Source organism: Dasypus novemcinctus, chromosome 1, assembly GCF_030445035.2.
Source record: "Dasypus novemcinctus isolate mDasNov1 chromosome 1, mDasNov1.1.hap2, whole genome shotgun sequence".
In the NCBI taxonomy this organism is placed as follows: Eukaryota; Metazoa; Chordata; class Mammalia; order Cingulata; family Dasypodidae; genus Dasypus; species Dasypus novemcinctus.
Genome location: NC_080673.1, coordinates 41,405,061 through 41,427,152, shown reverse-complemented (window position 1 = coordinate 41,427,152; position 22,092 = coordinate 41,405,061). Strand labels below are relative to the sequence as shown.

Sequence of the window (22,092 nt, the reverse complement as noted above, 5' to 3'; positions counted from 1 at the left end):
TGGAGCCAGACTGCCTGGATCCAAAGGCCAGCTCTGTCACTTACTGATTGTGTGACCAGGACAACTCACTTAACTTTTCTGTCCTTCAGTTTCTTCTTTCATTAGCTGAGGAAAACAACAGTACCTACTCAAAAGGCTTTTGTGAAGATTAAATAAATTCAGACTTGTACTCAAAGCAGTGCCTGGCACATAATAAAAGCTCAAATATAAATGTTATCTATTATTACTAACATATTATATATAAATCATTTAATACAGTACCTTGAAATACAAGTTAACAACTATTACTACTATTGTTGTTTTTGTTACTATCACTATTCCATAAAGAAAGAAGCTTTATGGCTGAAGGCTTTGGCACCACATTGCCATAGAAGTAGAGGGTCTAGAACCCAGATTTATGGATGGTACCAAAGAACTCTGATTAATGGAAAAGGCTTAGCAACCTGAAAGAAACCAAGGGGATTGGATCTACTATCCACATGGTGATATGTACAGTTGAGAGCTTCCCAGAGTGAGGGCTGCTATTTAAGGGTGGGTCCGGAAAAATCCAGGTCATGGGGCAGTTGAATTGGTCATTAGTTAGTTTAAATTTTTATGCATTTCTGCTTCTTAATCAGCTCTCTCTTTACGCTCTCCCCAGGTTTAGATCTCATACATAGAGGATATGCAAACGCACGGCACATTCAGTGTCAATATTGTACAGTCGATGCCTCTGTGTATATATAAGAATGTGGGGGTACATCTATTAGCATATCTCATATGCATCTGTTCATGGCATTAATGTTTTGAGATGTATACTCACACATATACATCCCTGAAAATATCTCCACCTATATAAATCAACTCCAACTATAGTGACCCACAGATCGGAAGCAGAGCATTAAAACAGGAGTAAGGAACATGGGCTCTAATCTGACCTGGACATTAGGTAATTGTCTGACAGTAGACAAGTCCCAACAGTAGCTCTCTCTTCTATGAATTAAAAGGACTGACCAGAATGATTTCCAGGATCTCTCCAGCTCTAATTGGACATGATCTATAATTTTGAGAAGCATTCATGAGCTTTATTTTGTAGGACAGGGTTCTACCCAGAACCTTGCTCTTACTTACATGAACAAATGTGGTAGTCGTGTTTTCCAGACCAGAACCGATCAGAAATAATAATTAAGTATAAAATGAGCAAGAAGGGGTTCTTAGAGTCAATATGCTGACAGTGGTTTAAAAAGGGGGTGAAGAGTGCAAGACTGTAATAGCAACAAAAGAGAACATAATACGAAACCCAAGCAGAAAGGCTGTCCTTAGTCATTTACTATAAGGTCAGATAGCTTTACCTACCTCAGTAGGCCTGAAGGCACCATTTTATTACAACACTGAGCAATAACTGATGTTGATAACGATAACCTTGTGTAATCAAGAAAAGGTTACCTTATGTTCAATATATCCAATTTAAATGCAGGAAAGTAGGGAATATGTTTTAGAAAGATTCCCATAAAGAAGTTAAAAAATATCAAAGGCGTTTTAAGTACCTGGAAAATTCTTTCACATGGACCCTTCATGTAGATGCACATATGTGTAAGTACACAGAGAAATATTTATGTTCATAATCAAATGTAAAAATCCCTATAAGCAGGCATATAAGAACAAATATGAAATAGAAGCATTATGTACGAAAACAGATTTCATGCAAGGAATATTGCATGTAAGGCTGGCAGGGAGGTGGGGAGAATGAAAACAGTTGCTAAGAGAGAGGCTTTCGAGAATCCACTGAAAGCTGGAAAAAGACACATGGTAGGTCAAGAATCAGATGCTTCCCACATGAAGGGAGGTGAGATTGATGCTCCCTACTGAACATGAGAGACCAGAGGCATTGTGAGTCACCTGAGTTCATGGAGGACATCCAGTTAATGTCATGATAAGCGCGTCTGGACCACCAAAAGAGTTCAAGGGCTTAAAAGAGAACCTTTCCATGTGTGCAGGTATGAGCTCACAGATGCACACCTCCTTTACAGGGGAAGGATTACAGAGTAAAACACCTGCTACCCGGAAAACACCCTGTACGAAGGAATGAAAGAAAACTATCCAAGGGACTTCTAGAGCGGCTAGCAAGATTAAAGTCTGCAGAATAGTGTATTAGAAAGTCTACAGACTACATTAAAGCAAATCATTGAAATGGAAAAAAATTTAATAGAAAACTGTCACATTTTGTCTTAACTAAATAACTAAGCATCATCTAAGCATGAATGGACAGAGTTTAATATAAATCTGATTATAAATGTATGTGTTTAAATGCTTTTCCCTAATAATGTTTTCTTGAATTTCTAATTTATTTCACAGTTTTGAGTTAAAGACAACTTTTATAATTACATTTAGAATTAAGGGTCAGGAAAGCATTTCAGTCTTATGATCTCTAGAACTAGTCAAGTATTTCTAATCCTACTGGGTCCTTCAAAACAAAAGTTATTACCAATATCTGCCACATTCATAAAGCTAGAATATTGAAGGTTTACCTAGCTTCAAATAAATCTGTCATAAGAAATTTAGGAAATGAATTAATCCAAAAAGACTTTACAAAAGCATCCACATGATCATTTCTTTCAAGGGACAAAATCCCTCATGGTGCAATCTGCTTACACATGCTCAAGGATAAATCTCCAGCATAAAGCCCAGTATCTGCAGTGTTTGTTAGTTTCCAGAGGCAGGGATCACATCACGTTTATTCTTGTACCCTCCCTCTTCATTCCCCTTCTCCTACTAATAACAGCATATGTTCTTCTGAATAAAAGGAAGATTTACAAAATGTGGGAAACAACTAAGAAACATTCCAGTTTCCATTCCAGAGCTGCCAGGGCCAATTCCAAACACTTCTAATATAGAAAACACCAAATGCTTTCTCAGACAGGCTGATCCTGAGGAGCAAGGAGACTGTTCTTGCATACACATTTTGAAAAACAGCTCTTACAGTCTTTTCCCCAATTCTGGAAATGAGAGGTGTTCGTCATTGCAAAGGTTCTGTGTTACGTACAGATAAGAGCTTTCAGACACACAAACTAGACCAGAGTCACCAGTCTGTAATTAATCTAATTGTGGTGCAGCCTGATTATCAGAAGAAGTTACTAGACAGAGCCACAGCTGAGCATTTCTACCAGGTGGCAAGCGCAGAAACCACAACATTCTGTCCCCTTTCGCTTGCACAGGGACTGATCTGCAAGGAAGGGGCAAGCATTTCAAATAACAAAGAGAGAGCATATGTGCATATGCATGCGCATGAGCAAATTCAAGCTGGCACATGGGTAAATTTCAAACAAACATGATGGCTTGCTGAAATCTCACCATTACTAGAAACATTATTTAGCAAATTATGAAACACAGACTTGTAAGTTCCCTCTCATTTAATCAAATATATTTTACTTTCTTTCCTATTTTCTACCCATTTCATATCCAAATGCACAATATTGCAAGTAGAGAAATTGGGATGGCATTGACAAATAGGGACAGAACTGACTCGAAGTAAATAACCTAGGATCCTGTCTATGGTTCTGTAGATGATGACTATTTAATAAATTAAGGAATACCCTGGACCAGACAAAGAGGTTTCACTACATCAAAATAATGAGTGAGGCTGAATCCCTGCTAATAAAAACAGAGATTGCTGTCCTTAGGTTTTCTGTAATCCTGCCAGTAAGCAGGAAAATGGACTGACCTTTTCACTCTGAAGACTTATGATGGTATTCCAAATATTTCTAAGACTAAAGGTGAAATAAGAGGGAAAAATGCCTGTGGTTGTAAGAAACATTTAAAAGCAGGGCAGCTGATCAGAATCGGGGAGGGGAGCTGTAGCCAGTGATCAAGAGAGCCAACTAAGCGATGCAGGCATGCGGGTGGAGGCAGAGGGGAATGGGGGCTGAAAAAATGATATCTACACACACATAGGTTACACACACATACAATATGCAAATCACACACACAGTATTAAGCTCAAAAGCAAGCAAGGCACTCTCCTGGGTGTTACCAATGGCGGGAGTAACCCAGAGGTAAGCAGGAAGCAGGGCAGCACAGAGGTTTTGAGCAAGAGCTTTGAAGCCAGACTACTAGATTTGCACCATGACTTCTCCATTTACTTTCTAATAGGGATGAGGAGAGTAAACTGCCTCATGGGGATGCTCTGATGTTAAAATAAGTTAACACACAGAAAGCACTTAGAATAGTGTCTGCCACATAGTAAGCGCTCAATAAATGTTAACTGATTTTACTATCATTATTATTAACCAGGCTGAAAAGACACCAGATGCTGGTGATTTAAAGCATACCACGACAGAAGTTGAGGCTGAAAGCCTCCACCTGGAGGATTTGTTATGGAGGTGTGTTGGTTCTAGTCCTCTGTGGACTCCAGAAAATTATGTTCTTAAATTGAATCTATTGCAAATCTTTGATTAGAATATTTCAGTTAAGGGTCATTTGATTATATTACGCCAATAGGATATGACCCAGGGTGGATCTTACTGCCATCCTTTATAAATGGAGAAACAAAAGTTGCAGACATAGGAAAAAAAGCTGCAGTGACAGAGAGAAGCCTCTGGAAGTTAAAATTAATAAACGTGGGAGAGGGAAAAACCACAGCTCCACCAAGGAGGCCCAGAGAACAGAGGAGAGCCAAGGTGAAGTCACCATTATGCCCTGCCATGTGCCTGATCCCCCACAGCTGAGCTCAGGGAGAAAATGAGCCTGGAGGAGAAGGCAGAGGCCAACAGAGCTGCCATTGTGCCTTGTCACGTAGCAGGAGTCCAGGATCACCAACAGCTGACCTTCGGGGAGACAGCTTCACATGATGCCTTGATCTGGGCATTTTTCCCAGCTTCAGAACTATAAGCTTTTAATCAAATAATTTCCCATTATAAAAGACAACCTATTTCTGCTATGTTACTCTCAGCATCTTTTAACAAACTAAAATAGTAGGCCACCCATCCTAGGCCATAGGTGAAAAGAATCTTGAGAAATCAGAGCTCCAAGCCCTGTCCCTGGCTTGGGCATGGGCCGAAATGCTGGCACTGTCCAAGCTGTGTGACAGTCAAGGGCAGAGAAATGAGCATAGAAACAGGTTCATTCGATGAAGTGCGATGGGCCCTGGCAGAGGCCGCCAGGAATTCACGCAATAGAGATGAGTTATCTCCACAGTCCAGGTCAGGGTCCTTAAGTTGAAAACACACACTGAGTACTGACGGAATGAATAAAAGCAAATTCATCCGTGGACTCATCCCAGCTAAAGTTATCAGAAAGAAAACCAACAGCTCTACAAAGGATGTAGACTTCTCATCAGCAGTAATAGATGCCCGAGGACAAAGGAATAATGTCTTCAAGTGCTGAGGGGGAAATAACTGTCAACTTTGAATTTTATACTATCATTCAAGAGTGAGAGAGAAACAGAAAGGCAGGCACTAAGCGTGTTCACCACCCACCACCCACCCAGAACACAAAAGATACTAAAACAGAGAGGAAACAGCACCAAAAAGGGAGAGTGAAAAAATGTTTAGTAGTAAAGGGGAAAAAAGCAAATCACAGGGGCACTTCCTCAACTTTCCATGATCAAACCTAAAAACATGACCTTTCCCTTGGGTTAGGGTGGAAGAGCTGCCTTTCTCCTTGCACTCTGGAGACATCTCTTTCTGCTTTCTCAGGAACTTGATTCTATAACAATTCCCTTTCCTCTATATCTTTATTTTAAAAACCTAATTTTAAATGAAAAAAATATTACATGCATGTAGTTTAAAATAATTTATAATAAGAAGCAGCAGGCCCCTACCCCTACTCACTTTCACCTTTGCACATCTAGTTGTTACCTGGCAGCAACCACTTTCAGATCTTTTAGCTGTCTTGTCTGGTATTTTATCTTCCTATTTTTATATAATATGCTCTGCCAGGGGACCTTTGGAAAATCCATCACCTGCCAGCCAAGGCATCTTGGCCGTGTGCCATGTAACAATCCTTCCTTAATCTGGCAAAAAAGACAGACTTGATAAACTATCACAATAGCATAGTGTACTTGTTTCTAGTACATGGAACCACAAGACTTGGCCCATTCTATGAGCGAGATAATTTATGTTACAAAGTGAGAGAATAAAAATATGAGACCATTTTCTGTACTTCTACATCTTACTCTATGACCTAAGAATTCACACATGCTTGCTTCTTTATTGTATTTCAGCCTACCCTAAAGTGCGCTAAATGATAAGTTGGGTAACGCAGAGTTCACCATCTCTGGGTGAAAAAAGGAAGGCATGACCCTTCAACCTCAGGGGAAGCAATGGCCCCAGTATAGGCATAAACTTGAGCGTGAATGAATCTATTCTGCCTATGTTCTGGGGACAGGAAGGTTTTTGGGGGGGTGGTGTTTTCACTCTTAGACTTTGGAAACTAAAAAGGAAGAAATTTTACCAGCAGAAGACTCAGAAACTACTACAGGTAACATGTGGTTATTACCTAGTATTTTCTTACATATAAAAAAAAGAAGCCTTGCTAGAAACCTTCTTGACAACCTGTCTCTGGAAAGTTGTAAATTGTTCACTCATTGCCTTACTTTAAAAATAAAAGACAGTTTGGGGGACTTTGCCCTGATCAAGATGGCAGAGTGAGATGCTACAGGGTTCCAACTATCCACAGAAGTTTCCGTCTCTCCACAGAAGTTTTGAACGATAAGCAGAATGGGCAAAAACATCTTTTTCAAAGCTCTAGGAAACAGTTAAAGCATTGCAATAGCAGGGCAAGCACCAAATCAAGAAAAACACAACTTAAAAATGGTAGGCTCCTGGCACCCTGGCAGGACCCTGCCCCAGGCCCTCACCAGCTTGGCACGGAGCTGGCCTGGGCTCCCAGTGTGGGCCCCTGTTCTTGGCTCAGAGGCAGCTGAGTAACCTTGTGCACACACTGGGGTGCGTGTACATCTGTGCCATTCTGTCTGGAGGCAGCCTGAAGCAGAGAAACAGGACACTTTTTGCCAGCTCACAGGCTCACTGTCCCAGAACTTGCCCTGCATGTAAAAGTGGTTCACAGAGCTCTCCTACAGAACACTGCAGAACAGTCAAATCCCAGCTGTGGGGCATTGTGGCAATTTGATATTATTTACAAAACCCCAAAAATAAGAAAGATTAAGTTTGTAAACTGGTCTGTTCCTCTGGCTCTGATACCCTTTGACTGTATTAAATTCAAAGGTTTTGGGAAGCGGACTTGGCCCAGTGGTTAGGGCGTCCGTCTACCACATGGGAGGTCAGCGGTTCAAACCCCGGGCCTCCTTGACCCATGTGGAGCTGGCCCATGCGCAGCCCTGATGCGCGCAAGGAGTGCCCTGCGACACAGGGGTGTCCCCAGAGTAGGGGAGCCCCATGCGCAAGGAGTGCACCCCATAAGGAGAGCCGCCCAGCGTGAAAGAAAGTGCAGCCTGCCCAAGAATGGCGCCGCACACACGGAGAACTGACACAACAAGATGACACAACAAAAAGAAACACAGATTCCCATGCCGCTGACAACAACAGAAGCGGATAAAGAAGAACATGCAGCAAATAGACACAGAGAACAGAGAACAGACAAGAGGGGGGGTGGGGGGGAGAAATAAAAAATAAAATAAATAAATCTTAAAAAAAATTCAAAGGTTTTAAGTTACTTGCTAAAATCAACTTAGGGCTTTTGATTTGACGTCAGAAAGGCATGACTCAGGTTAAATCCCTGCACCCTTGGTTGCCCTACATAAAAGGACACTCACTCAAGAAGACACATGGGGGAAGCAGATGTGGCTCAAGTGATAAGGCCTCCACCCACCATTTGGGAGGACTTGGGTCCGATCCCTGGGGCCTCCTGGTGAAAAAGAAGAGAAAGCGTGCCTTCGCAGCAAGTCAGTGCCCACAAGGTAAGCCAAGTGCCCACATGAGTCCTGTGTGGTGAGCCAAGTGCCTGCACGAGTGCCCACGTGGTGAGCTAGTGTCCACACGAGTGCCTGTGCAGTGAGCCAGTGCCCATTTGGCAAGCTGAGTGTCTGTGTGGTGAGCCAAGCGCCCACATGGTGAGCCGAGTGCCCACGCAGTGAGCCAGTGTCGCAAATGAGTCATGCAGCAAGATGATGATGCAATAAAAGAAAGACGAAGGGGAGAGTCAAGGTGAAGCACAGCAGAGACCAGGAACTGAGGTGGTACAAATGACATGGAACCTCTCTCCAATCAGAGGTCCCAGGATCAAATCCTGGTGAATCCTGGAGGAGAAAGACAAGAAGAGAAGACAAAAAGAGAAACAGATACAGAAGATCACAAAGCAAATGGACACAGACAGCAAAAACAGCAGGGTGGGGGAGGAGGAAGGGAAGAAAAAAATTTAAAAAAAGAAGACAGATGGAAGAGGAGAGAACTTGGTTATTTCAGTCCTACTATGTGACAGAAAGGAGAAGGCTCAAGTAGCTAAAGCCCCAGGAAAAGAGAAAAGCCATTTGCCTGGTAGTTTGCAGCCGAAGAGAACAGAGCAGCTGAGCAGCTGAGAAGACCTGGAAAGAAATGAGCCCAACACCGGAGACTGATATAGGAAGCCCTGAGAGACCAGGCAGAGCTCACCTGCCATCTTGCTTCAACATGTGGCAACTGACTTTGGTGAGAAAGTAGCCTTGAATTGGGCTCTTTAAGGCCTTATAACTGTGAGCTTCTACCCCACTAAATACCCTTTATAAAAGCCAACAGATTTCTAGTACTTTGCATCCACACCCCTTTGAGTGACTAATACAGGCATATAATGTAGCACCTGGGACTGTAAGGAAACACTGTTTTCTAAGGGAATGAGAGCATTCATTTCCTTGTAAATAGGGAAAACCTAGGTCATACGCGCATGCCCAAGACAAGACACATTCACAGAGAAGACTGAGGAGTTTCTACATTTCTACCATGGACTGTTTTCTAAACTCACTGTATGGCTAAGCTGGGGAAGCAGAGCACTCCCACAGACCAATCTGCAATGGCTGGGAAAGGTGTTTTCTTTTTCTCTTGTTAGCTACTGGCTAGTCAAGGAAATACCCTTTATAAAGCCAGCAGATTTCTGGAATTTTGCATCAGCACTCCTTGGCTGACTAATATACCACCCCACTTTTTCCAGGAACCTCTCCTCTCCTCTGGAGCCATCCATCCTCCTCTCCCATCAGGCCCTCTTAGATGGCTGCAGAGCTGGCATCCTGGGACTTCTCTACTATTTCAGTAGGTTCCTTTGATAATGGAAGACAAAAATTTTGAGCCCTTGCTTGGTGTGAAAATAGTATTCTACTTTCATATTTAATTGATATTGCTGGGTACAGAATTCCAAATTAGAATTTTTTTTCCCCTAAGAATTATTAAGGAACTGCTCCATTTTCGTCTAGGTTTTAAGTGCTGCCATTGAGAAGTCTGATGCCTTTCTGATTCCTAATCTTTTGAGAGTGACATAACTTTTCTTCTCTATAAACTTTAGTATCTTATCTTTATCCCTGGTGCTCATAAATGTCATGATGGTAGGAGTGGATGCAAGTCTATTTTTATTCCTTGTGCTGGGTAGTTGGCAGCTCTTTTGATTTGGAGACTCATGTCCTTTATTCTGGGAAATTAATGTGTTACTTGTGTGATAGTTTCCTCTCATCTCTTTTTTCTTTTCTCTTTCTGGAACTCCAATTAATCAGATGTTGGACTTCTTGGATTGATTTTCTAAGGTTCTTATTTTTTTCTTCCTGTTGTCTAATTCAATGTATGTTTGTTTTTCTTTCTGGAAGACTTTCTTGACTTTCTCTTCTAACTAACCCTTCTGAATTAAATCTCCCCCAACCCAGCACACCATAAGTTTAATTTCCAAGCACTCGATTAGTTCTGATTGTTCATTTTTTCAAAATAGTATCCTGTTCTTATTTCAAGGATGTAGTTTCCTTCTCATATCTCTCTGAGCATATTTATAAAAGCTTTTAATTGTTTAAATATCTTTATCCCATGCATTATCTGTTGCCTATTTCCTTTACATTGTTTCAGTCTCTGTCCACCATGTTGGAGATTTCCTCAAACGTCCGATGATTTTTAAAGTTCTATATAAATGTCCAGGGCTTGCTGATTGGTGGACTTCACTCTAGGACAACTAGGTAGCCAGGTAGCTTTTTACTGGGGGGCCCTCAAATGACAATATCTGAAGTTCTACCCTCTAGCGATACATATATTTTCTCCAAAGAAGTTCCCATACATTTCTGCTTTGGTCAAGCAGGGAAGAGAAGGGATGGACATAGGAGGTCATTCAAGTTCCTCAAAAAAGGCAAGGGAAGGGACTGTGCAGGTTCCAGAGTTCAGCATGCAGACACAGTCATCTCACCAGTGCCTTCTGCTCTACTTGGTGTCCCTGAGGGGAGTGAGTCATTAGTTGAATTTCTCCAGCAAGTACAGCCCAGGCTCCTGTGGCAGTGGGCAACTGCAGCCAAAGGACCCCAAGTCGGCCTGCTCTGCATTCAGACTTTCAGTTCATCACTTTGCTTTCACCTCACTCTGGCCTTCCACAATGCCTGCTACTCGCATGCCCTGACCCTTTCTGATGCTGTGTAGGGCACATCATCTCATTTCACACTGGTATCTCTTTCTGCAGGTGCACAGGTTATAGCTTGCCCTGCTCCGGTAAGTTAGGCCCTCCTTCCAGCACCATCTACCATCTCACACATCCCTTGTCTCCCCTCCCATTCTCTTGTGGGTTTATAACTTTTAAAGACTTCCGTTATCATTTCAGTGAGGTTTCTTTGAGAGGACAGGGGTAGTAAAATTAAAATGTGTATGTTCAATTTGTTATATTAATCAAAAGCTTCTTCTGTCTTTCACTGCCCCTTCTTCATTAGCTCCTTTTCATCAGCATTTAAACATTCTCAGGGCTCTCCCTTGTTTGTTTGTTTGTGGTTTTTTAAAGGCTAATAAAATTTTCTCCTTTGATTCCATGGCTCCTTTCACCTACTCTTTTCTTCACAGTTAAACTTCTGGAAACAGTTGCCCACACTCTCTCACCTCTTCTCAGTGGCCCATTTCTCAATCTACCATTACCTTCATTCGACCCCTTCACACCAGTGTTCAGTGAAACCATTCTTGGAAATGACACCCCTTGCTGATAAATCTAATGGACACTTCCTAGTCCTCACCTCTCAGTGCCTGACCTCTCAGGAACTCCTGAATCTGCCATACTCCTTCCTTCTTAAAATACTCCCTTCCTTGGATGCCCTGACCCTGCACTCTCCTTATTTCTTCTCAGGTCTTTGCACATGGGATCCTGTCACTCTCTTGCTTGAAAGCTAGTTAGTGATATCCAAAACTCAGCTGAAGCTTATCTGGTAAGGGCTATGTTCACTGCTCCAGCCTCATCTCTTGACATGCCTGTATTTAAGTTTCCTGCTTTAACATACAGAACTTTTTTGCGTTCCTAGAGCAAGCCATGTTGTGTTTTCCTTCTAGTTACATCCTATTCCGTTTTTACTTGGCCCATTTCCCCAATTTCCTATGTCTTTGTTATATGCCCCTCCTATGTGCTCCCACTATATTTCCAGTACTATCACGTGTATTAAAAGATACTGCAATTGCCCACTTACTAATCCATGCTCCCTACGGGTAAGTCATATATCTGTCTTCTGCCTTGTTCAAAGCTGTGTCACTAGAGTTAGTACAATGGCTAGCACAGGGTAGGCATGCAATAAATATCAGTTGAGGGAATGAAGGCACAACCAAGAGATACAGAGGGAGAATAAAATGCCTTCTGAAAGACATATTATCATAATTTCTTGAAGTAACGATCCTGTTTTTTGTGAAATCAAGAGACAGTACCATGTATGCTGAAGACATTCAATAAATATTTACTGCTGATTAATCTTGATATATTTTAAAGCACTACCATTCTGGTGAGCATCTGGTGCTTCTACAATCGTGGACATCTCTTTCACCATGTCAGTGGGGCAAATACAATTATATAAAGGTCAAAATTAGTCTATGGAAGAACACTTCACATTATAACCTAAATTCTTTTGACTACATTTTTCTATCCTCTTACCAGTGTACCTGACAAACAACTGGCCACCATTTTCCATACCAAAACAACCTCCACATATTGATTGACTTTCAAAAAACATCTCTAGTAAGACTTTCCTTTTGCAAACTTAGGAATTAATTCTAAATCAGAAATAATTCTATCCATTATACTATTTTTTAGTTGTGACTGCTGTCTTAATCTTCCACATATTTCCAGGTTATTTTTGTGGAGTAGGTCACTTCAATGAAATCAAGGTTACTTGACTAACTGTTGTGTATGGCACTTACTTTTGCTGTCCCTAACAACATAACTCCCCTCAATAACTCAGGAGAGCCTTTGTAATGATGAAAACCATTGGTCACTACAAATTACACAAATAGGTAAAATTTACTGATTACTTATTATGTGTGATCACTATTTTAAGTGTTTTAAAAGTATTAATTCATTTAATTCTCACACACAAAAAGAATCAAATTATCCTCATTTTACAAATAAGAAACTGAGACAAAAGAAGGTTAAGTAATCTATATGAAACTTCTATTCACCTCACTGAGATTTATATCCTTTATAAGCACTATTAGTGGCTTCATAACATCCCACTGTTCAGATGTATCATAATTTACTTGACCATTATCCCCACCACTGGGCAATTCTGGTTACTTTCAATTTTATACTGTTATAAATAGTCTGTCCTGCTATATACATCTCAGTATATCTCTTTGCCCACATTTTGATTATTTTACTGAGTAGATTCCTAGAAGAATTAGTGGGTCAATGAATCTTTTCTGGTCTAATAAAGTAATCAAAGCTCCATTATTTTACTTTATTAATTTTTCCTCCTGCTTTCATGCTCATTAAGTGTTTCCCCCATCCTCAAGACAAATGAATATTCTGGTGTGGTTTTTTTTTCAGTTTAATTTTACATTTAACTTGTTATATACATTTGAATTGTTTTGATATATAAGGTAAATTCTAAATGTAATTTTTCTTCAAATAGGCAACCAATTTTCCAACACCATGAAGTGAATAAACCTTTCCAACTGACGTTCATTCTTTCTTTGATATATGTGTATGTGTGTGTATGACATACATTTCCCCCTCTAACATTCATTTCTGAGCAGACTAGTTTTTTCCACTGATCTGTTGGTTTATTCTTTTGTCAGCAGGCAGTGAAACTTTGGAGAGAAAGGAGAATAGGTTCAATATTATTGTTGCTATATTTGAGATACCAGTTAATCACGCAATGGAAATTTAATGTAGAAAATTAAAAATACAGATTTATTATCTAGTAGAGAGAAAGGAGCTTTATGTGAGATGAACAAGATTACCCAGGAGAACACAGAGGAGAAGCAACCATGAGAGTTAAGGAATGAGCCAGATGAAAACACACTTAAGGGCTGGTGGAGTAAAACAACCACATGAACAGGAGCAGTAGCAAATTAGAGGTAGGAGAAGCAAGGGAAAAGAGAATAACATAAGCCTTGGGAAGAGACAGTTTCAAGCATCATCATGAATAAAACATACTTCTTGGCTTAACTGATAGCAAAACAATAGCATAATGTTCTACTCTAAATCCTCAGAAACAGAAACATACCATTTTAGTTTGCCAAAGGGCTGCCAATGCAAAGTACCAGAAATGGGTTGGCTTTTAAAATGGCGTCTTTGGGACATGGAGCTGCCCTGGATGGTGCTTCAGAGGCAATCACCGGACATTGTAAATCCTCACAGGGCCCACTGGATGGAATGGGGGAGAGTGTGGGCCATGGTGTGGACCGTTGACCATGGGGTGCGGGGGTGCCCAGAGATGTACTTGCCAAATGCAATGGATGTGTCATGATGATGGGAGGGAGAGTTGCTGAGGGGGGTAGAGGTGGGGTGGGGGTGGTAGGGCTCAATGGGACCTCATATATATATTTTTTTAATGTAATATTATTACAAAGTCAATTAAAAAAAAAAATGGCAAGTTTATTTGGGGGAAAAGTGTACAGTTCCAAGGCTGTGAAAAGTCCAAATCAAGGCACCATCAGAGATGCTTTCTCACCAAAGTCAACTTCTGCTAATCCTAGCATCCTGCCACACAGTGAAGATGACGCGATCTCTGCCTTCCCGTCCAGAATCTACTGGAGGTGTTCTTAGCCTTTTTTGTTCCATGGACCCCTCTGCCAGTCAGATGAAAACCACGGACCCCTTACTAAGTCCACATTACATTGTGTATTATTTAATAAATATATCACACCCACACCAACACGTCCCCACAAGAATGATGTTTTTTTTGCATTTCAGTTCACACTCACTGACCCCTTGTTAAGAATACCTGATCTACCATCTCCTGGAGCTCAGCTGTGGGCAACCTGGCATAGGGCTGGTCTCTTTCCATGCCTCCTCTATTAGTCTCTGTCTCTGCTTTCTTGCAGTTCAGCTGCAAGCTATCAGTCATATGGCCCATCTCTCCCTGGGACCCAGCTCTCGAGCCTCTAGGGGCTCAGCTGAGGTGAAACTGGAGTCCTCTCCAGCCATCAAATATGGTGGCTTCCTTAATCTGTGTGTCTGTCTCTCACTGTGTCTCCATTATATCAATTACAGTAAGAGGGCAGAGACTCAACCTGAGTCATGCCTCGCTGATGCAATCCAATCAAAAGGACCTCACAACCACAGGAATTGATTAGTTCAAAAACATAATCTTCCTCTTTTTGGGATTCATAAAAGAACTCCAAACTGTCACACATACTCTGAAACCATTAATTTTGTTACAAGTATTTACCACATGCAGAATCAGGAGACCAGAGATTATCATACCCTCCCCAAACGGCTGAAGGATGGACAACTGCCTAAATGTTTCAGTACATTTTAAATCCGTATCTATGTAAATTGTAGGATTTTGAAATGCTATGGGAGTGACAATGTTTTATTCTAATGGTTTTGGTATAATTTAGCTCACCTACTAAAATGGGTTCTTTAAAGACAGAAATGTTTCTGCAAAAGAGAACTCTTATCTAGAGAATAACCCATTTAGACTACTCAAACTATGGGTATTATATGGGTTCTGAAGAGGAAAAACAAATCCTAGCTCATGCAAAAACTGGATCTTTAGCCTCTGTCTGTCACTTAATTAATGTAAGTCAAGTTCTCAAAGCCCAAATGCCCCAAACACCTTCCATGTTTGACTGGCGTGTTTATTGCTGGGCAGAACCATCCATCATTGGTGTTTGACAAACTTTCAAAGCATGTTGACATTTTGGTTATTTTGAATTGTCTCTAGTAACTGACCATTTAAGGAAAGCTGAATAGAAAATGTACCAAAAATACACCTATCTGCAGATGGATCTATTTCTAAGTGTGAACTACAATAAATACCCTGCTGGATAATACATTCCCAACTAGAAGAACCCAGAAAGATCTCAGAGCTTACGCCTAGTCTCTTGATAATGAACATCCAAATTGGGGGGAAAGGAGGATTTGAATTGAGAAAGAAAAAGGGAGAGGGGTGTGATAAATTGCCTTCCATTTCACTTGTCTGTATATTATTTCTACTATATCTGAGTCTTTGCCCAAAAAAGAACTCATAGGTTTATAAGTGAAAAAACTGTCTCTTCTGAAAAAACAATCTCTTCATAGATACTGAGTTGGGGCGGGGGGATGAGGAAGGAGGGAGGGAGAACTACACCTGTCTTCTCCACAGAAGATTCAATAGCAAATCAAAGGTGACTCCACATAAGGCTTGTAGGGTGGAAGTCCTCCATGATAAAAAAGTACAAGTAAGAAAAGACAAGAGATGCCACCCCAACAGAACCAAAGCCCCAGATACAGCAGGTACCTTGAAGGCACTGACTCCAGGGCGTATACACCTCTGTCCCTCCAAGCCGGCCAGTGCTCAATTCAACCTGCTTTCGTTTGTATTTAATGTCAGAGAATATGGAATTCAGCCATGATAACCATGTTCCCCTTATCACCACCATGCATACACATTCCCTCCAAGGATGGCCAGGCCAGGAAATCTCACACCCAGCAGACCATAGGCCCTGAATCCAGCCTTGGGCTTTTTGTATCTGTGAGGTCCTGTCAAAGGAAGCAGCAGATATCACAAGTGATATTCCAATGTAAGGTCGAAGATGATGATGGTTATTTAAAATTAAGAAGCAGTCAATAATGGAGAAAAAAGTCAACCAAAATATGCTTTGAGTTAAAATCACTACTCACTTTCATTAAATCCAAGGAATGACCAGGTACAATGAACCCATTAGCAAGATTTTTTGGCATAAATTTTCATATATTTGGCTAAATTATGAAGAAAAGGATGGAACAATGTAAATGTTTGGGCTAATAAACAGCCAACGACATGTGATTTTTAACTCAATGCCTCTTTTGACTAGACTTCTCTTGCTTCATTTACTGCTTAACTCCAATTTGGCTTCCCTGAAAACTTAGACACCACTTCCTCCAACGTCCCTTCTTTAACCCTCTCCCAATTACCCACCATAGTCCTTGCCTTTACTGAATTAGGAGTCCTTCCTCTGGGATCCAAAACCATCCTTATTCATATTACCTTCACAAAAGTAATCACACTGTACTCTATTTCTGTATAAGACTAGTCTGTGAATTCTTCCCAACTAGTCTGTGAATTCATAAAAAACAAGGATCTTCACTCAGTTTTACATTCCATTTCATAGTACAGTGTCTGGTTGGTATTTCGTAAGCACTCTAAAATGTCTTGTGAAGAAAGTGAATAAAAGTATGAATGAAGGGAAACGGACTTTGGCCCAGTGGTTAGGGCGTCCGTCTACCACATGGGAGGCCCACGGTTCAAGCCCCCGGCCTCCTTGACCCATGTGGAGCTGGCCCATGCGCAGTGCTAATGCGCGCAGGGAGTGCCGTGCCACACAGGTGAGTGTCCCCCACGTAGGGGAGCCCCACGCGCAAGGAGTGCACCCATAAGGAGAGCCGCCCAGCGCGAAGGAGGGAGCAGCCTGCCGAGGAATGGCGCGGCCCACACTTCCCGTGCCGCTGACAACAACAGAAGCAGACAAAGAAACAAGACGCAGCAAAAAGACACAGAAAACAGACAACCGGGGGAGGGGAGGGGAATTAAATAATAAAAAAAAAAAAGTATGAATGAATGGGTGACTTTTATACTCAGAAACAGAATTTCAGGGCTGAGTCTTTGGAAATCATTTAGTCCATCGCACTTCATCCAAAATTCCCTAAACAGGTATTTCTTAAGAGTTATGTCAGGATATTAAAACAAAAAAGTCATTATCTATATTCAATAAAATAGAAATTTTACTAACAAAAATACAATTAAATATTTTAAAACCTTACCGGCAGAGTTCCAGGCAGAGATGCATCAAAAAAAGAAACCAAAGAGTTTGGAGGTGCTGCAAATTGGACTTGAGATCCAGAGAAGAGTTTAGAGTTGGAAGAAATCTGGGCATGAATCTCCAAACCTACCACAGCTGCCCATTCGTGTTCACTAAAGAGAAAGGCACAATGGTCAAGAAGCAGCTCTATCACCGGACATGAATTTCTATGAGCCTAAACCCCAAATATTAATTTCCTACTTGCATTCCTAACTTATTAAAATTTCATATTCTTAAATTTATAAATGTGTTCTATTTTTTTCAGTGACTAAATAAAAAATACAATAAAATGAATGCCTCACTTTTAAAAACACTGGCAAAATAGAATTCATTACAACTCGGCAATAGGAGAGTTCACTGTACAAACAGAAAGGGGATAGAGAATGGGACAATTTAGCATCATAAACCAATTTAGAAATGAGTTATCAGGTAACAACTACTTGGCTGACTTGGATGAAAGCGGTATTTTCTAAATTAACTGTACCTTATCAACTAATCATTTAGTAAATGAAGAAAGCTGATCTTGTGAACATTATTTAAAATTAACATAAACATCAGGATTCTATTACTAGAGGAATAATTGTAAATAAATAGCTCCAGATCTCAATATTTAAAAAAGGACATTCTCAATCATATTGTGACTACATACATGTTTTATAACACTGGCTTGCAAATAGAATTTTCAGAGTGACAGACAGATACAATAAATCACCACTAAATGATACTTCTCCTTGGAATTTGTACAAAGAAAAACATAAAACCATCAGATATGGCATATTTTTGGTCCTCCAAATCATTTTCGATTCCTCAGAAATGTCAGATTCCTTTGCTTGTTTGTTCATATTTGCTATCAAATTAAAGGGAGTTGTAGTATTTTCTCTTATTTGACACTCCTACACTGTTGAATCTAAACACAGGTCTCTCCAGGTTCTTATAAGTGTGCTTATACCCTATGAAACCCATGTATGCTGGACAATCTCCAGATGGCCAACTTACACATACTCTTTCCATATTTCGTTTCTCTTCTCTCAAGCAATTCTGTGCATATCTAGATTTTTTTTACATACATGTATTGAGATTTGTTTCAGTCATTTCAGCACATGAAGTTCTGTATCTATGGTATTGCAAGGAGTATTCCTTCTTTTTAAGATGTGGAACTGAGAAGAATTAAACTAAGAGCTCATCAGAAATTCTGTATTCACTGAAGTATTACTCAAAGTATTTTTGTACAATTTCATTACATGAGAAAAACATTTTCCATTCACAGTGAGATGATCTAATTTGGAAAAGACTAGAAATGGAATGCATATGGACATTTTCCCTTTGTTTTTCCAACTGAAAAGCAAAAAATAATGCCAACCTATCTTAAAATGATAAACAAAAAATCAGAACCAGGTCATATGTTTCCGGGTTTAAAAGGAACCTATTTAAGTCTTACATAGTGGAGCATAAACAGCTGTTCAGCGAATAACTGACAAAATAAGCAAAACTTCCCACATAATCAGAGGAAAAATCTCTTCCATTGGGCTGCATCCGCCTAGGTCTAGATACAAGTGTTCCACACAAATTGCCTCCATAAACGGCAGGTGTTTTCTGACTAACGGCATTAAATCACCACCATCCAGAGGTTATAGGTAAAGGCTCCCTTTCTACCTTTAGGAGGCCTATACTGGCGTTAAACAAATCCCAACTAAGAGTCGCCGAACGCGCCGCTAGTACAATTAATTAGTAAGATGAGTGAATCCACTCTTTGCAGCCTTCGATGCAAAAAAACACTTGGGATTTTACACTTGCCGGTTCCATAAATACGCCTGTCTAAGTGAAGACAGTGATTTATGTGTTGTGGCAGGGTGGAAAGCCCGTTTTTTGTTTTGTTTTTTTCCTCAAGTTTCAAGACTCCAAGATAGAGCCCAACACCGTCCCGCTTACCAAAACGTCTACACTAAAGGGTCGGCTATAATCCACCATCTCCCCAGTCCCGCAGTTACACCTCAGGCTTAGATGGGCTGTAATGGCACGAAATAGTATATACCCTTTCCTCGGCTTCTGGGCCATGACCAGGGGCTGCTGAGCCACACAGCTCTTTCCCCTCATCCCGCTGGGCGTGCACCCAGTCGGAGTCCCTCTTCCATGGCAGGAACCGCGGGGAACGCAGGCTAAAACCCAACGTCTTCCAGCACAACGCCAGGACACCCTGGGCGCCGCCATTGCGCCTCCAGAGTTCTGGTCAGGTGACACAGGCTCAGTCAACCTTGAGACTCGCTGGGAAATGTAGTTTTGAAGAATGTATAACCACTATATAGGCCTGGACCGGAAGACTACTATTCCCGGCGAGCATTGCGACCTGAATTCTGCCGGAACTCTGGTTGGGAGGGGAGGGAAAGAGAAATAGAAAGGGTGGGAGACTTTCAGAATCGGAAGGTGTGACTCCTCCTAGCGGGGAGTTGAAGAGGTTTGTATCTGTGAAGCAGTGTGTCGGTTTGAGTGTGCAGTTGGTGCCCGTGTCCGACTGGGATTTTAATATCCTTGACATCTCTTTGTAGACTTCTTGGACGCTCAACCCACTCAATTATTTCTAGCTACTCTCACACTTTAAATGCACATTTACACATTAGTTTAATGATACTTACTTGCGTGCTTACTATATGCCAGGCACAGTTTTTAGGCACTGGGGGTAGAGCAGTGAGGAAGACACGCTTGGCACCTTTGCTCATGGAGCTTAAAATCTAGGGGGAGGAGAAATACAGTAAAGACGTTAACACAAGTAAGTTACTTTCATAGTTAATAAGTGCTAAATTTAAGCAGAGGTGCTTGAAGACAAACAGACCTAGACAGAACTTCCAGGTGCATTTTTACTTATTCTCCTTTTTGTTCTTGGCCAGGATCTCATCCACTCTTCTTACTTATGTGCAATAAAGTCTTCTTTTATGGCAGATACCACCATCCCAGGGGATTTTGTTGTTGTTTTGGGATTTTTTTCTTTTGCTTCAAAACTCACATTCCTTGTTGAAATTCCCACTAATTACTTTGTTTTGAACACTAATCTAAAAAAAACAGTCTTTCAGCCATTCTGTATTAGGCTATCTGATTTAAATTATCCACACAGTACTTTGGTCTATCTCATGTTTATATTGTCTCCTGAAGCTCGATGAGGGTAGTGACCTTGTCTATCTTATTCACCACAGTATTACCCTAAAAAAAATTGTTTATTTTTCAGAGGTGCTGAGTCCACTCAGTGGGGAAAGAATAGTCTCCTCAACAAATGAAACTGGGGAAACTGGATAGCCATATTTAAAAGAATCAAGGTGGACATGGCTTATGCCATAAATTAGTTCAAAATGTATTAAAAACCTAAATATAAGAACCAAAATCATAAAACTCCAATAAGAAAACATAGAAAAGCCTCTTTAGGACATTGTGTTAGGCAATGGTTTCTTAGACTTTACATCAAAAGCATGAGAAACAAAAGAAAACATAGGTAAATGGGACTTCATCAAAATTTTTAAAAACTTGTACATCAAAGGACTTCATCATGAAAGTAAAAATAGGAACTTCAGAATGGGAGAAAATTTGGAAACCACATATCTGGATGATACCCAGAATATATAAAGACATCCTGCAACTCACAAGAACAAACTCAGCCAAATTAAAAAATAGGGCAAAGACTTGAAAAGACATTTCTCCAAATAAGATACACAAATGGCCAAAAAGTTCATGCAAAGATGATCAACATCATTACCCATTAAGGAAATGCAAATCAAAACCACAATGAGATACCATTTCACACCCACCAGAATGGATACTATTTAAAATAATGGAAAATAACAAGTGTTGGAGAGAATGTGGAGAAATAGGAACACTCATTCAGTGTTACTAGGAATGTAAAATGATGCAGCTGCTGTGGAAAACAGTTTGGCAGTTTCTCAGGGAGTTAAATATAGATTTACCATATGATTTTGACAATCCACTTCAAAATAATTGATAGCAGTGATTCAAACAGGTATTTGCACACCAATGTTCATAGCAGCATTATTCACAGTAGTCAAAAGATGGAATAAGTGTACATTAACTGATGAAGGGATAAAACAAAATGTGGTATATACATACATTGGAATATTATTCATCCATAAAAAAGGAATGAAGTTCTGACACATTCAACAACATGGATGACCCTGAAAGACATCATTTTGAATGAAATAAGCCAGACACACAAGGACAAACATCGTATGATCTAGCTGATATGAAATAATTAGAATAAGCAAATTCATAGACTCAGAAACTAAAATACATGTTACCATGGAGTATAATGAGTGTAGGGAATGGGGAGTTAATGCTTAAAATATACAGAGTTTCTGTCTGGGGCGATGGGAAAGTTTCGGTAATGGATGGTGGTGATGGTCGCAAAACATTGTGAATGTAATTAACAGCACTGAATTGTATATTTGAATGTGTTTACAGGGGAAATCTTAGGTTGTATATGTTACTAGAATAAAAATTTTTAAAACATTATAGGACTATACAACACACTGAATCCTAATGTAAACTATGGATTATAGTTGAGTATAATTATAATAATAGTTTCATCAATTGTAACAAATATAGCCTACTAATACAAAGTGTTAATAACAGGAAAATAGTGTATGTGTGTGTGTGCATGTGTGTGTGTGTGTGATGTATGGAAGCTCTATTTTCTGATTGATTTTTCTGTAAACCT

General features: G+C 40.3%; 1 protein-coding gene across 1 annotated transcript in view; it reads right to left on the bottom strand.

The window, feature by feature from the left end:
• Positions 1–19,645, bottom strand: part of GATB (glutamyl-tRNA amidotransferase subunit B) — a 101,738-nt gene extending 82,093 nt beyond the window's left edge. Inside the window, exons 1-2 of the mRNA XM_004469802.5 lie at positions 19,411–19,645; positions 17,341–17,491 (exon numbers count right to left, since the gene is read on the bottom strand). Coding sequence (XP_004469859.1) covers positions 17,341–17,491; positions 19,411–19,586 — 327 coding nt within the window. The 5' untranslated portion in view covers positions 19,587–19,645. The remainder of the gene's footprint in view (positions 1–17,340; positions 17,492–19,410) is intronic.
• Positions 19,646–22,092: the final 2,447 nt, after the last annotated feature.